This window comes from Phyllosticta capitalensis (genome assembly GCF_038381095.1).
Source record: "Phyllosticta capitalensis strain CBS 128856 chromosome Unknown BKA78scaffold_4, whole genome shotgun sequence".
Taxonomy (NCBI): Eukaryota; Fungi; Ascomycota; class Dothideomycetes; order Botryosphaeriales; family Phyllostictaceae; genus Phyllosticta; species Phyllosticta capitalensis.
The window spans coordinates 487,544-503,022 of NW_027117442.1; the positions used below are offsets into that span (position 1 = coordinate 487,544).

The window sequence follows — 15,479 nt, forward strand, 5'->3', positions numbered from 1 at the left end:
AATTCAACCAGCAATTGTGATCCATGTATTTCGTTACTTCCAACTCAACTCCAACAAGCTGGGGCCACGGCTGGCTGGGTTGGAAGGTCGATGGCTACTCTTCTATCTGCGGGTAGAGCCTGTAGCTTACGGCGCAAAACCGGAGTTCTCGAGCCCGAGTCTTCTGGCTCACGCCTCAGCTTGTTACTTTTTTTGTTTTCATTTTTGCTCTACCTTTTTTGCTCCGTCCTCTCGCCTTTGCTTCTCGTCTGGGGTAGCAGAGACGCAAATGGCGGTTCCTGGGTGGAAAGTCGGCAGACAACACAAAGGCGGGTGTCATGTCACAGTGACTCGGCGCGCTGGTCCACTGTCAAATCAAACATTTGGCTTTCGACCGAGGGCGATGACACAAGAGGTGGAAATCGGGTCTATGCAGACGGCGACATGCGGAGAGCAAATCACGGGTGTCAAGCATCAATCGGTCACTTCACAAGTGCGGAAGCCAAATTTGGAATGGAAACCATATCGGTAAATGATTGAGGCGGAAAAGTCTATGGGTATACCTCCTTACGTGGGAGAAGAGCGAATAGAGATGAGAATGGATAGACATAGCAGAGAGCAGAGATGAGTGACAATCAGTGTCTGCTCTAGCAGCCGATCTTCAGGCAAAGAAAACGACACCGACTTCCTCCTCGGTCGCCGGACGGCAGGAGATTTCCCCGGACGCGCCGTTCTTTTTCGATAAGGCCGCCGTGGAGTTTGTGACGAGGCGAGAGATGAGCGATTCTACTTCTCGTCTCTCCGCCTCGTCCGCGTCTTCTTGCCCTGCACGACGCCCTCCTCCTCTTCCTCCTCTTTGCCCTTGACCAGGTCCTCCGTCAAGCCCCATTCCTCCTTGTCGACCCAGTCCTCGCCGTCGCTCATCTCGCCTACGTGCCCCTCGGCGCGGGTCCACTTTAGGACGAGCTTTCGCTTGCGATCTGCTTCCATCAGACCCATGTACAGCGCCCGCGTCTGTCGCACGACTTCCTCTTGTTTTTGAATGTACATGAGCAGCCAAGTGCGCGTCTCTTCGGCCTCGTTGGAGGGAAGGCCCATGTCGCGGTCGACGAGGTTCTCTATCGGGAATTGGAACAAGGGATGTATGAACGGTGCGGACGAGGCCGGTGAGTCCAGACGCGGAGAGTTGGGAGAGGATGATGTCGAGTTTGCGTGCGCTTGAGCACGCGTCGTCATGCGATGCAGCGTGTTTTGGCTGTTGGTTTCGTCGCCGTCTTCTGAGGGTGGATGATTTGCGTCTGGTGCCTCGCCGTTGGCCCACACTGAACCGTCAACTTCCATCTTGTCTCCCCCAGCCGGATTTTGCTGGTCTGTCAGTTTGGCCTCTCCATTTGTAGCATGGCCCACTCCGTCCTCAGTCCCCGCGTTTGGCTGGTCTTTTGCTGGCTCCTCTGTAGCGCCATTTTGGTGGGGTTCACCATGCTGAGCATGGGTGCCATTCGGTCGCGCGGAATTCGTGTCGCTCTCAGTCATTTGCACGTCTTCCGTATTCTTGGGCGCATCATGAGAGCCCGGCGGTTGTGCGGGCGCGCCTGCCGAATTGTCGTCTGGTATTTGGAGGTCTTCCCAGCCCATCCCATGTCGCTCTTGATCATCGCCGTCAAAAGATCCTGAAGCTGACCCAGCACCGAACCCTGGTCCATTTATTATCTCCCGATCATACGCAGTTTCCATTGCGCCTACTGGCAACCAGGTGTCGTCGCCGAGCAGCTTTTGGAAAATTGACTTTGCCTTCCAGAGGCTCTGTTGTTCCTTTTGCAGGACGTCTCGCGCGTTGCGGGCCAATTCAGTAATGTGCGTAGAGTAATAGGGTATTGACATGGACGGGTGGGTGGAGAGATCGGCGGCAGACGTAAGAGGCGCGAGGAGTTCTATCCGCGTTAGTATTGGTTGTGGTAGTTGGTTAGTGTAGGTACCTTCGAGTCGTATATCCCCGTAAGGATTTTCGTCTGCCAAAGACCCGTCGATCGAATCATCATCGTCAAGGTCTGGTTCTACTTCATCGCCATCCTCGTCTATGAGAGGCGGATTTCGACTGATTATATGCCGCTCGTATCCAGCGTGGTCAATCTTGGCCTTCAAAGTGGTCAGCAGCTGTTTCGACTGGTTCAAGATGCGACGCACCCTTTTGTAAACCGATCCTCCATTGTCGAGAATCGAGTATGGGCGCGAGGCCTTGCGCTTCAGCTTGTGCTGGACGGAGCGAGCGATTTCGGGGGGCGCGTCGTCGTCGTCAGAAACTGGGGACGATGGTAAGCTATTTGTAGAGCTTGCGAGTTCTTCTGGAAAGCCCGGACTGACCATTGTATCGCGCCAGGACCTTCTTCATGCCAGTAATGCACTCGGCGAAGACCAGTTGCTGTCCTGCCATGGTGCGGGCGGGACCAGCAAAGCAGCGCCGCGGCGGCAGGTGGAGCGAGAGCAGTGCGGAGTGTGGAGAAATTCGACGGGGACGAGCTTGACAGCGGGCGCGAGACGAGTATGTGAGATAGAGAGGGCGAGTGCTGGATCGTGTTGTGGGGAGGTTTGGTGCGGAGAGAAAGAGCTGATGGCCGACAGGGTTGGTGGGCGCATCGCACCCGACTACTACTGTACTGCGCCGGTACCGACGTCAACCGGGTCGGCGTGATAATTAGCTGCCGCCGACACGGCCCGAAACGGCCGCCAGCTGCCCGCACATGAGGCCACGACTTGTCGACCGATTGTCTGGTCCAAGAGCTCCAACACGCGCTGCTGCTGCTGCTGGCTGCTGTCACCCTCACATCGCACCAACTCGCTCCAGTTCCGCCCTCCCGGCCTCCCCTCCAGTCCCGAAGCCATGCTCCTGTATCCACTTCTCTAGCAGGCCTAAACTCGAGCGCTTGCTTTTCTCCAGCTCCTGCGCCAGCTCCCCCCGGTCCTACTCCATGGCAGCTTGCCGCTGATCACCACCATGGAAGCTTATCCTCTGCCCTACGTCGAGCACAACCTGCCCTTCGTCGTACTGTCGGGTCTGGGCTCCGACACGCTGATCAATTCGACCTACGAACCCCACCCTCTCCTCAAAGAGCGCGGAATCGAAATAGACTCGGCCGTCCCAGTCGTCTCTGGCGAACGTGCCCAACAATTGCGCCAGGAATTCCTAAATGCGGACGGGAAGGATGCGCCGTGGAATAGCTTGCCCAGGAACAGGGGGGAAGTAAAGGGCTTTCGGGTCAAGGCTGTTGGGAGGGTAGGTCAGGCTAGCCAGCGCTCAGAGCTCCAACAAGAAAGACTTACGTAGCCGTAGGGATATGTTTTACCACCTCGCAAAGCTCAACCTCCCCAAATATCCCCAGATGAGACTCCTCCCGGTACGCCCCATCTTGGAAATGGCCACAAATGGGTCCTGCATTCGCCGATATCTCCGTTGTCGCCAGGCTCGCCCACCTTTCCAGATGGTGTCATGACACCTCTATGGATCGCAAAACACCAATACCACATTCCCGCCGTCTTCATATCCTTCTTTACCCTCACCTCCGAAGACGGCAGAGACAGTCTAAACGACAATCAGCTCAAGGCTGAGATTAATCGCATCAAAAGCCTCTTTCTCAACTCGGGCTACAAGACGCACTATGCCGTCGTCATTCTCAGTGACAAGTCCATTTTCGAATCTCCAGAGATTGAGGACCGTTTGGCAAACATTCGTAGAACCACCGGGCTCGATCCTAGACACTCTCTCTTTTTCCTCCCGGCCAGCTCATCCCGTGCCGAGCTCGCCTCGTTTGTCCACCAAGTCTTGACAACAGTCCAGCCGATATGCGTAGAACATTACCGTGACCTGTCGAAACATGCAAGACGCAAAAAGAATAGGAGCAACATACCCCCTCCTACTGCCCCACCGACTCGGGGCCCAATTCATACGCTTGCGGCTCCTGGCTGGAATGTACGATACGACTTTAAGCTGGGCATTTTTGCCGAGTTTCGACAAGAGATGGACGCGGCATGTAGACACTACAGCCTGGCAATTGACGGCCTGCTGGATGGGGACGGAGTCTTTGAGACGACAGCAAGCTGGTCGCCTCGATGGGACGAAACGCGCTTGCTTGCTGACAGCATCGCGATCCGCATAGTCAGATGCCTCATGTGGAACAACGGACCAACTTCTGCTGTTCAATCATGGCAAAACTACAAGGACAGGATGCGAGACTTGATCGACCGGCGTGGCAAGGGCTCCGCAAATTATGGGTGGCAAGCTTGGGAGAGTCGGTGGGCTGTCATTATGGCGGAAATCATTCAGCGTGTCCAGCCTCCGATATTTCAGGTTGTCGACACCACGAACAACTCCAATGGCTTGCCTGAGAGATATCCGCTCTTTTCGCCTGCTGAAAAGACGTTTCCAATCGGCGAGAGACTGGCACCGTGGCACCTTGTTCACCATCCTGGATATTGGTACAAGATTGCCGCGGAGCGTGCTGTTGCTCGGAGGTTGCTTGCTGAAGAGATGCCAGAGGAAGACCGTACGCCTCCTGGCATGTCTCCGGCAACAAAAGTCGCAAATCGCTATGGCACGTACGACACATATCTGGTCCCCGAGCCGCACGTGGAATTCCCGCACCCGGAACACGGGGGTCAAGGGTACGACCACGCGGCGGACGTTGTCGATTTGTTCAACAAAGCTATTAGCGAATTCCACACTAGGGGTCAACAACGCCTTTGTGACAAGCTCCAACTCGCAGTTGGAAAAGAGCTCATGCATGCCAACAGACACAGCGAAGCCATGGGCTCGCTCAAGCCATTGTGGGAAGGCATGTGCTGGCGAGATGAGAGATGGTGGTCTCTTGTGTCTGAGGTGACGTGGGCGCTCAACGCATGTGCCAAGCACTGCGGCGAAGAGGAAATCTTTTTGTCCACCGAATGGGAACTCCACAGTCGATGTAAGTGGGCGGATTGACGATACAACAGTGAAGTGCTAATTGTTGCAGTGCTACGTACCAACCCGAAAAAGGTATACGAGTTTAACAATTGCTTGGATTCTTTTGCGAAAAAGGAAGGCGAAGATGCCCCGAAAGTCACAGTCGACGCAGGAAAGGTCATGTCTTGCTGTAAGTGTAATGATTCATATTTTGAAATGAGACTGACCCTGCGCAGTATCGACTACCGTCGCCTTTGCAGCCGGCGAGGGGCATGTTGCGGAGCCATTGTACACTCAAGTCGCCGTGAGATCCAACGCCCAGCGTGGATCGATGCCCATCACTGTCTCTAGCATCCGCATTGACTTTACCGGTCCTCTAGGCAGGATAGAGCTCCAACACGAAGAAAAGCCCGAGGGTGCCTCACCAGCCACCGAAGTCAGCCTCACAGAGGTAATTCGGTCTGGCACAGCACCAAGCTTCAAGGGTTGTGCTGATCTAACCTTTCCTGCTGGTGCAGTAAGAGTCTTCAACTTTCCCATCACTCTCAAGGAAGACGGAGAAGTCAACGTGCAGCAGACTTGCTTTGAGATACAGACCGACCGATTCGCATTGCAGTCTATCCTTGAGGGACAGCCTGATGCGCCTTCACTCTGGTGGTATATGAGCAGAGGCGGTCTCAAGTCGAAGCGGCTGTCGAGGAATCCAGACGACCCAGTGCTCAGGGTCCTTCCAAAACCACCCAAGATGGAGGTCCAGCTCGTCAACCTGCAAAAGCAGTACTATACGAATGAGAATGTGGTTCTGGATTTGCAAATCAAGAATGACGAAGACGAGGACACGGAAGCGTCGCTCGAACTTCAACTGCTCAACCACACCAAGGAGTACCTGGACTTTGATTGGGTGGAGACGGAGCAAGAGGAGACGTCTGCTGCAGGCAAGTCCATTGGAAAAATGGCTCCCGGTAGCAAACAAACCAAGAGTCTCTCCTTTGTCGCGCCACCCGACTCGCAAAAGTACTCGCTCGAAGTCAAAGTGGTGTACCACGTCCTCAGCGATCCGGACGTGCCCATTTCCAAAATCATGGCCGGCGAGCTTGTCTTCATCGATCCCTTCGAAGCAACTTACGACTTTGCGCCCCAAGTCCACCCGGAACCCTGGCCCAGCTTCTTCCGCGTCGACGACGCACAAAAGCCTGAGCCGCCAAATGCGACGCCAACTCAGGCATTTGGATTGCCGTCGCGCTACCTGCTCAAAGCACGCATTGGGTCGTATGCTGAGGAGGACCTGGTCATCGACGACGCCGACCTCATAGTGCACTCCGTCCACGGCGGCGCGGTTTGCACCGTAACCAAAGTATCCCCCGCCGACCCGGACCCTGAGGGCGCAGTCATCAGCCCACAAGCCGTCCATTTGCGCAGTTTCGTCGTCGACGTGCGCAAGGTGTCGCTCGAAGACCGCCGTAGCTCGGCGCTTGAAAGCAGCATCAGCGTCACGTGGAGACGCAAGCGACCGCTGTCCGCTGCCGTTGCAGGTGATGCGAAGGACAAGCCCATCACGAGCACGATTGCGCATCCGAGACTTGTCGCGTCGAATGCTGAACCGCGTGTGCTGGCGTCGGCGCGTCCGAGCCACGCCTCGCTGTCCGCCGTCGCCCACACAACGACGGCCCCGGCCGACAAGGACAAACCCGCAGACGCAGTGGCCGACTCGTCCAGCCCGCCAGCGGTGCCGCCCAAAACACCTGAAAAGGCTACCTCGGCTCCCGTCCCTCAGCTCATCCACGTAACCTTCCACCTCGAAAACCCGACCATGCACTTCCTCACCTTCGACATCACAATGGACGCATCCGACGACTTTGCCTTCAGCGGCCCGAAGTTGACGGCCCTGCACGTGCTCCCGTTGTCCAGGCACGCCGTGCGGTACAATGTTCTCCCCCTGGTCAGCGGCAAGTGGATCGAGGTCAGGTGTCGGGTGCAGGACCGCTATTTCAACAAGGTGCTGCGGGTGTTGCCGACGGAGGGGTTGAGGAGCGTGGGTGGGGAGAAGGGCAAGGAAGGAGGCGGAGTGGCTGTTTGGGCGGATGTGTTGGAGGGGGAGTAGGTAGAGGATTGACGAGGATCTGGTGGACAGAAAAGAATTGGCCCGAAGGGATGTCAGGGCCAGGGGTTGCGGTCGTTGATGATGATGTTGATGAGTTTGTTTCTCTGTTGTTGGTATCTATTCATGCATCTACTCAACGTCCGATTTTCATGATGTCCATGAACTGTGGGGATAAAAATATGCGTACACAGGGAGTGATCAAACACCTCGCTACAGAAAGACTTGAACGTTGCATCTAGTCAAAAAGACAGCTACCGGGAAGGAGTATTCAAGCACCCCGCACCGCCTTGGAGCCATTTCTTCCTCAACCCACTTTGGGTGTTCAGGGTAGATGACGCACTCAAAGCGTGCTTGCGCATGAGAGCCAGCAGACAGTAAAGTGGAAGGAACGACTGTGATGCATCGGCACGTCTGAATGTCGGAATGCGTTACCACTGAACGATGTTGAAGACCAACAAAAACGCTGACCTGTGTTTGCACTTCGAGCTCTGCCAGCCCGTCTAGAGGAGACAAGAAAACACCGCCTCCACACCAGAGAAAGTATCTTCGGGGACGATTTCCCCAACAAGGCACAAAGCGCAGTGTCCTGGATAGTCTGGTATTGCATTCAACCTGTGGAATTGGCCTGCAGAGTCGAGGAGGGGCTTGAAGCGCGCAGTATTTATAAGGTATGTGCAAGGCGGAAGGTAGGCTGACGTTTGCATCACGAGGGCCAATGCTCAGACCGTGGGAGCAGCCAGTCGGTTCTGCTTCCATTTGCTAGTGACTTCTTCACTCCACTTTCACTGGTTACGTGCTACGTACGGTCGAAACTCGAGCCGCGGAAAGCTCCGAGGAAATGAGACGCGTGACATGAAGATGGTGAAGTGCGTTGTTGTTGGCAAACGGCCTACAGCTCAGATCTAGTTGAGTAGGCAAGTTTTACGCGCGGATTGCACGCGGATTGCACAGGAAACTCATAGACGAGGATATATGCACAGCTGGAAGGCGGTGGCCAGGCGCTCTGTGAGTGAGTCTGGGCAGTGAGCAAAAGAACAGTCAGTCGTTTGACAGCGAGGGCGCACCAAGCGCTGTAGCTCAAGAGAAGTGTCAGTGTGAGGAGCAGCAAAAGGGCAAAAGATCAAAAAGAAAGAAAAGACAAAAGAGTTCGGGGCACCTTGGTCCCCCTACGTCTCTGCCGAGGATCGAACACGCAACCCCCGGATCCCGGTCCCACCTTAGCTAAGGGATCACATACTGGTGACAAGTAATTTACAACTAAGCCATAGGGCCGGGTCCCAGGGGTTCGTGAAAGGGAAGCGGCGGTTATGGAATATCAGGTGCCTAACGGTGGGAGGTGAGTTTGGAGGGCGGATTGCAGTGGACGTGACTGCCTGGCTGGTTGACGCGCCTGCCGCTGTTGGTGGAGGAACTGCTGCGTGTTGCTGTCTTTCGCTCGTCGTTGACTTGGTGTTGAGCCCGCCGCCGTCGAGCCGCCATCGAGAGGGTGGACTTCAGCCGTGAGGCGCGTCTATCTAGCTCAAGACTCCGAACAGGCATCTTTTTTCTAACGTGACAATTTTTCTAAAGGACAAGGAAGTAACCAGACCAGCACAGAGGTGCAATGAACAAAAACTTGAACAAAAACTTCATCTTATGACAATAAAGAAGCTCATGACCGGAAATCAGCAACGGCGGCTTAGAATCCGCACCTCGTTATCATTCTTGACGCCGCCAGGGAAACCAAAAGCAAGTGCGGAACAGCAAGCTCACCTGGCAAAGTGAGTGCTTGGAAAAGTGCTCTGAAAACCAGAAGTGAGCTGATCGATGGCCTCCAGCCTTGTGAAGTACGAAGAAACCAGCAGTGCGTTGGCGATTGCGGCACGGTATTTATACATACAAATGAAACGTCAGGAGATTGAATCACAGAAGCCCGCACAAACCTCTGTATCACAGAACTCGATCAGCCTCAGTTCCTTCCACTTTCGTCCAAGGCCTCAGGATGTCGCGCCGGCTCATTCAGCTCGACACTTTAGGGCACCCCTCTTTTCAACACAAATATTTGCCCAAAGTTCAGGCAGGCAGGAAAAAACCCGAACAACAAGAAGTTGCAATAAACAGCACCTTCATCGCTTGAAAATGAGGTTTCTCATGGGTGTAAAGGAGCAACAATGTTTAAAGTCCACAGCACAAGCTCAACATCACCCCTCAAGCGGCAAAGAAAACAAAGTAGGTAGAGCTTCCAAAGCCGAGTAAGAAAGTAGACGACTTGTGTAATCCAGGAGTGGCTTCGTCTGCCACAGAGCATTCACGAAGGCGAGGAAGCAGGCGGTGCGATAGAACACATTTTTAAGGTGCCGAGCGCGCAGTTTTATATGTCTGTAGAAGCAAGTATCAGGTGATTTCATCAACGGCGCCCGCACGAGCCTCTTCCACAGCATGGGTGAGTCTCAGCTCTACCCTCCCTCATGGTTTCGAGTTGTCTGTCCGTTTGCTGGAACCTGCAGTCTTAAGCGCTTGCCGGTTTAAGATTTTGGAACTTGCGGAAATTCTAGAAAGGGCTCAATCAGTGATGAGGAGTATCATGATTGCTAGACAACCTTCATCTCCATATTACACAACGAAGATTCCAAAAAGGTCTGTCAACAGGCAACCAAGGAAAAGTAAAGAAAAAGAAACCTCCACCAGACAGTTGTACATCTGCAGTTGTGGCGGAAGGGACGACCAACAGTATGTGGATAATATGGACTGTCTGTTAGAGGATCGTCGTCCACGAGTATAGTGAAAAAGAGGCAGGAAGTGAGAGACTTATATACCCACCGTCCGCAGGATCTGTGCTGCTGAGTCACGGGGCCCTGCGCTGATCATGTAGGTAGTCGATAAGTCAGTTGCTTCTAGATCCAGGCGTCCGTTTTCCCGCAAACTCTTTCAGGGGAAAATCCAAAAAAGTCGATGACAGCAGAAGGTAATGCTACAGATCGGTGACAATTCTCATCATCACGGAGCGACGAAGATGTCTCAAAGCCAGCAGGGGCTCCGCCCCTGAAAAGGGCAAAGACAATAGAAAAACGGGGCACTACCAAAGTCGAAACGTAAAGGTACTGGTGAGATACAACGGCAAGAGCCCAGAGTGCAGTAGCCGTGGATGTCCAACATCAGGGCTCGCCTGGTGCAGGAAATTTGTACGCGCAGCGACGACCTGGAGTTGATGAAAGGGGAGTCAAGCAAGAAGGAGGAGATTTTTATACCCGTTGACCGTCGCGTGGTCACGGGGACAGGGGTCTTGTGCTGGCCACTGATTTAGTGAGCAGGGGAGTCGGTTGCTTCTTTCCTATTCTGAGTTCCTCTTTCCCGCGGAGCCTCCTCACGATCAGAGAAGTACGATGATTTGGAGAAAACGAGCGCCGTTGTAGAGACATCACGAGCATCATCTTCATCCAATCGCGGCAAGCCTACAATCGACCCAAACCCTTCCCTCCAGCTTGAGCAAAACCAACACGGAGCACCCAAGGACAAAAGCCAAGCAAAAAAGAGAAGAAAACAAGTAGCTTATCCCAAGCGCTCCGCCGCAGAAGTGTAAAGCTGAACAAGCCTTTGGAAAGCCAAGTGGCCACTGGGTGATGATTTGAACCAACGGCAGCGATGTTTTCGATACAAATCTAGGAGTCGGAGACAGACAGAGGGAGGTTTTATACTCCTCAATCACTGCACCGCGTCACGGGACACTGCGCTTGCTGAATCAGGGGCGACCCAGCCAGCGCTTTCCTTTCTCATACCCAGTGCAGATCCGCTGCCCCATGGCCTCCCCGCCTTACGCTAGGACTTTCTCGCTCACTGCGAAGGGCAAGACCAACGCAGACTTACAAATAGCTCCAAGTGCAGTAGCGTCATCAAGAGGTTATGAACTTCTTCATCGTCACGGCGAAAGCACCACTCAAACCTCTTTCGCAATCCGAGCCCGAACCCCAACACTGAGGTTGCCGCCGAAAGCCCCAAAAGTAGTTAGGCAAACGCGAGTCGAGGCAAACCCCAGTATGTCGGAATAGGTTTCGTTGAACGCGAGTGAAGTGTGAGGTGCTTCTTGCCGAACAGAAGCAGGGAGAGGCGCGAAGAGAGGAGTTTTTATACCCGCCACAACTACATAGCCTTGTGACTGCCGGAGGCGTTGGTTGGGCCGGTCACATCACGAGACTTCCTTTCAGTCGGGCACGCTGCTCGCGTTGATGGGGTATAAATACCAGGCCTTCGAGCGCCAACAGTTCCTCCAACTCCATCAGCGCCAACCATCGAACGAGTTGGACTGCGGCCCACACGGCATGAGCACTTGGGCTTCGAGCGCCTGACAAGGATTTACTTCTGTTCTTCCTGTGGGAACTTCAACCCACACAGCCCATCCATCCACCTTGCGACCATACCTACCCATCTCCCCATGATCCCTCGCCAACATCACCATAACGCAACAACAGCGACTCACCTCATCAAACCACTATACCAAACCACTAGCATCGCATCTTACCCGCTCTCCAAAAGGAGCAGGAGGCAAAGTGGAAGACGACTGAGCTCTTTGGGCGGCCGAACGAACGGGCAAAGTCAATGATTGATCTCGCGGTTCCGCTGGCATGACCAACAGAGTATGTCGCTCTTAGTCCGACAAGGAACCCAATGTGCACGGCAAGCGATGCCGTGGTTGTTGCTGTGATGGAGGCAAAAGGGGGCAGAGAGAAGCAGGGTGCGTTTTATACCCAAAGGTCTCGCCGTCTGTCACGAGCAGATGGGGTGCTATTGGGCGAGCGACGGGAGTCCATCACGCGGCCAATGTGATGAACGCCGCATGTGGAGAGAGTCTGCTCTCTCTCTCTCTCTCTCTCTGGCCTCCTGCCTTCTGCCCCGAGTCCCCTGAATTGCTGCCTACCCAAGCAGAGTACCGCCGCCCACCTCTGTCCTTCATCTCTCATCAATCTCGCCATTCAAATGCAAGCCAACCGCTCACCCGTTCATCAACTGCCGCCGTCACGATCCGTTGCTGTTGTCGGGCACATGCGCACCAACACTCGACACGCCACGCTAACCCCAAAGCGGCAACATCAACGCGAAGAAAGTGTAAACCACGTTCACCTGCCCCATCATTCCACGACGACAAAGCGTTGCAAGGTTCGGAAAGCCGAAAAGGCGTGATTGAGATACTTTTCGTCTTGTAATGTTTACATCCTGATGACTTGTTCGCGGTATATACACCACTCGTCGTCTACTCATCTCCGTCTGTTCGGCTTTTCCGGCCGAGTTTCCTGTCCGGTCATTGTTTTCGTTCGTCTCAGTCCAGTCCCCACTATAACCCAGGACCTGTGCTGATGGTCTTGTTTCTCTCTTGCCCAGTCTCTTCCAATTCCATTCCGTCCGATCTGCCGAGGGGATCAAAAAACAGATTGTGGTGAGTAGGGACCTATGTACAGTTTCAAGAAGCGAAGTGGTGTCAAGAAACAGAAATGTAGTAAGTATATGCATGAGTGCAAAGACGTCTATGATATGGATGGATGGATTCATGTACAAGTAAGTGTCTAAAGTCTAGGTAGGGCCATGATGATGATGATGACATATAGGCGGGTGTTAAGAGAAGAGAGATGGAGGAGCCAAGAGAACGGTCGTGTCTCGAGAACCGAATGTCGAGGGGCAGACGGTCCAGGAACAGGAAACTGTCATGCACGGCGTAGCCGCCTGGGGTCTGTTTGGGGCCAGGGAGATGGAGCCGTCAGGTACAATGCGATCCAAACGTAGCGCTCAGTGTCTGGCCACGGCTGCGCATTGGGAATGCAATGTCCTGGGCATGATGGCCCGGCTGATCAATCGAGACGGGCGCGTCAGTTGTCGTAAGAGAGGAAAGGGGTGTGTACCAGTAGTCTGTTTGTGAGCACGCCGGCCAGCTCACCGCCAACTCTTGCTCCAACCGCAGGTTGCACATGCGCATGTGCGGCTGGAGTCGTGAGCAGGCGTAAGCCCAGCGATGCCCTCATTCGTCGCAGCTCGTCTCCGTCCCGTCGCGGAGATTGCCATGCCTGCTTGTCAGCGGCGCCGCCCAAAAGATCAGATCATCATCCCAGCCGCAGCCAGCGGTGCTCGCTGTCGCGTTGCTTTTTCGTGTGTGGTGCGCGGCCCCCAAGAATAGATTCCGGCGAGCCCGTCCGCCATACCAAGCTACCGAGCAGACCGCACTGCAGAGTAGACTGCGGAATGGAGCATGCGCGCTATTCTTACAAATCCTTTTTCGTGGACGGCTCGGCGTTCGTGCTGCCGTTGAGCTCGAGCTCGAAGCGCCCCTCGCGCCGCACGATGAGAGGCATGGTCATGTAGTTGGGCCACTGCAGCTCGTACTCGTCCTGCTTGCCATTCAGACAGTGTCGAAGCCAGATGCCCCAGACAATGTAAAAGTAGGCGCCCGTGCCCGTCATGAGGTGCCTGTTGGGTAGCTGTCAGCCGCGGCACCGCTAAAACAAGAAGCAAAACACGGAGCCAAAACATTTCGCTAGAGACGACGTGTTTTGCGTGAGACTTACCACCAGCCGTGCCCCTCGAGCAAGATGCCCCACGGTAGCCCTAGGTCTCGACGCCACCGCCGCAGAATCCCGCAGTACTCATTGTCCAGGGTCCAGATGGCGAAGCCGCCCAGGAAGATGCTCAGCCCAAAACCAACCATGGTCCACATGTTGCGCAAAATGTCGAGGTCGCGGCGGTCGACGCGCTGCTGCTCCTTGCTGTCGCTATTGGCCACCTGCAGTTCCTTGTTCTTGAGCGTGGGGCGCAGGCGCACTTCCATGATGTACATGCTCCGGAACAGCACAATTGCCGTAAGAAGAGCGTACATGTTTTGGTGAAAGGCCGGGTCTTGCAGGTAGTGGTAGTAGCCGGTGATGAAGGCGGCGAGGGAGACGAGGAAGACGCCGAGGACCTGGGCGTAGCGACGCGATCTTCCGTAGGAAAAGGACGCGTAGAACATGAGGCACGTCGTGTAGATCATGGACAGCTCGTCGACCAGCTGCATGGGGTACGTGAGGGTCGAGTGGAAGAGGAAGGAGCCTGTGCCGACCAACAGGTAGCCGGCAAAGGTGATGAGGAATATGTGGTCATGGTTGTTGGCGAGGCAGTTGGCGATTCCTTTGAAGGCGAGGTATATGAACAAGAGGTTGGTCAGGGTGTTGACAATCTCGGCGCTGTAGATGGTGGCGTAGTAGTCCTGGTGGCAGTCAGCTCTGGACGGGGGTGGTTATAGGTGTGGGTGTTATACCTCTTCGCACCAATTGAGGGTCGAGGTGACGGGAGACCAGTAGCCGTCACCGGATGGTGGATATGGCACGGAGGGGAGCCACTCTGGCATCGTGGCACGGGAGACGGGAGGAAGTTGGCAATGGGTCTTGGAGGAGGGACGGCCCAGGTTGGTGTTTTTGCAGAGAGAGCCCGGATAGGGCGGGATACGAGGAGAGGTGGTTAGGCGGCGTGGGCAGTGCGGTGCGCGCCATTTGTCATGGCGGGGGACATGGAGCAAGCGGGCATTGCGTCAGCGGGGAGAGAGGAAGAAAAACAGAACGACGTCTTTGCCTTAATCATCATCATCATCAACGTCTCGTACAGACAAGGCAGGCGAGCAAGAAGAAGCATAAAGTGTAAGCCCAACGATGGCGGGAGCTAAACAACGGCAAGGCAACATAAGGCAGTAGTTCCTAGTAGCGAATCACATGGGCTGGTGATGATCTGCGCCCCGGGCCGAGCGTAAATCCATCCGACCGACGAACAGGTGCACTTCCCCAAAGCAGTCACTCGGTCACTCCTCCCCATCAAGTGACACCCTCCCCAGCCTCTGCCCGACCAACTCTCCGCGACCATGGCCATTCCAAACGAGGCTCTGGCCAAGGTAAGTCTCCGCTCGCACACGCGAGAAATCAGTGTTGACTTTTCACAGCTCCTCCAGGAGATTGAGCAAAAGGCCGCCTTCTCGCAGCAGCAGATTGGCCTCGTCAAGGCACAGATGACGGCAAAGGCCCGCGAGCAGCGCATGCTCCAGCTGACCACCACCGAGGTCGACTCGTTGCCCAAAGATACCAGGGTCTACGAGGGCGTCGGCAAGATGTAAGCACCCACCCACTTTTCCTTTATTATGGAGTACTCATATCCCAAGGTTTGTCCTGACCCCCACCAACGACGTGAAACACCGACTAGCAAAGGAGAGTGAAGAAGCAAAGTCGGACACGACCAACCTGGAGAAGAAGCTGCATTACCTCGAGACGACTCTCAAAAATAGCAAAGACAATTTTGAGCAGCTACTCCAGGCCGGCTCGAGATCGTAGGGGGCGCCGCAATCCTTGATTCATTCTTCCTCCCGGACCCCCAGTTCTAAAAGCAGGCTTCGGCCACGGCGAGTGCGACCATGAGCAGTCAGCCTTTTGGCCCCCAGCCTCGGCCAGCGCCACATGGCGACACATTGGTCAGGCCAGCGCCCAA

General features: G+C 54.9%; 5 protein-coding genes across 5 annotated transcripts; 2 read left to right on the forward strand and 3 right to left on the reverse strand.

Moving 5' to 3' along the window:
• Positions 1-765: 765 nt before the first annotated feature.
• BKA78DRAFT_351687 (RXT2-like protein) lies at positions 766-2,410 on the reverse strand (the record flags this gene model as incomplete). The annotated part of the gene is made up of 4 exons (XM_066891223.1): positions 766-1,910; positions 1,956-2,115; positions 2,164-2,279; positions 2,341-2,410. 4 exons carry the CDS (start codon positions 2,408-2,410, stop codon positions 766-768), a joined length of 1,491 nt encoding a protein of 496 aa, XP_066745098.1.
• Positions 2,411-2,971: 561 nt separating this feature from the next.
• On the forward strand, positions 2,972-7,272 carry BKA78DRAFT_342601 (Gryzun, putative trafficking through golgi-domain-containing protein; the record flags this gene model as incomplete). Its single annotated transcript, XM_066890398.1, has 4 exons — positions 2,972-3,250; positions 3,308-4,934; positions 4,983-5,102; positions 5,149-7,272. 4 exons carry the CDS (start codon positions 2,972-2,974, stop codon positions 7,011-7,013), a joined length of 3,891 nt encoding a protein of 1,296 aa, XP_066745099.1. The 3' UTR covers positions 7,014-7,272.
• Positions 7,273-11,750: 4,478 nt separating this feature from the next.
• Positions 11,751-12,635, reverse strand: BKA78DRAFT_110930 (uncharacterized protein). The gene has a single exon (XM_066882262.1). It carries the CDS (start codon positions 12,531-12,533, stop codon positions 12,057-12,059), a length of 477 nt encoding a protein of 158 aa, XP_066745100.1. The 5' UTR covers positions 12,534-12,635; the 3' UTR covers positions 11,751-12,056.
• Positions 12,636-13,237: 602 nt separating this feature from the next.
• On the reverse strand, positions 13,238-14,358 carry BKA78DRAFT_330830 (ceramidase; the record flags this gene model as incomplete). The annotated part of the gene is made up of 3 exons (XM_066889821.1): positions 13,238-13,442; positions 13,541-14,217; positions 14,269-14,358. The coding sequence occupies 3 exons, from the start codon at positions 14,356-14,358 to the stop codon at positions 13,238-13,240; spliced, it is 972 nt and encodes a 323-aa protein (XP_066745101.1).
• A 504-nt stretch (positions 14,359-14,862) lies between these two features.
• On the forward strand, positions 14,863-15,325 carry BKA78DRAFT_351690 (prefoldin subunit 1; the record flags this gene model as incomplete). Its single annotated transcript, XM_066891224.1, has 3 exons — positions 14,863-14,892; positions 14,941-15,107; positions 15,157-15,325. 3 exons carry the CDS (start codon positions 14,863-14,865, stop codon positions 15,323-15,325), a joined length of 366 nt encoding a protein of 121 aa, XP_066745102.1.
• Between the last annotated feature and the right edge of the window lie 154 nt (positions 15,326-15,479).

What these genes read in the sequence shown, in the direction of transcription:
- BKA78DRAFT_110930 (XM_066882262.1), bottom strand. Translation starts at nt 12,533, where the DNA reads ATGAATCCATCCATCCATATCATAGACGTCTTTGCACTCATGCATATA.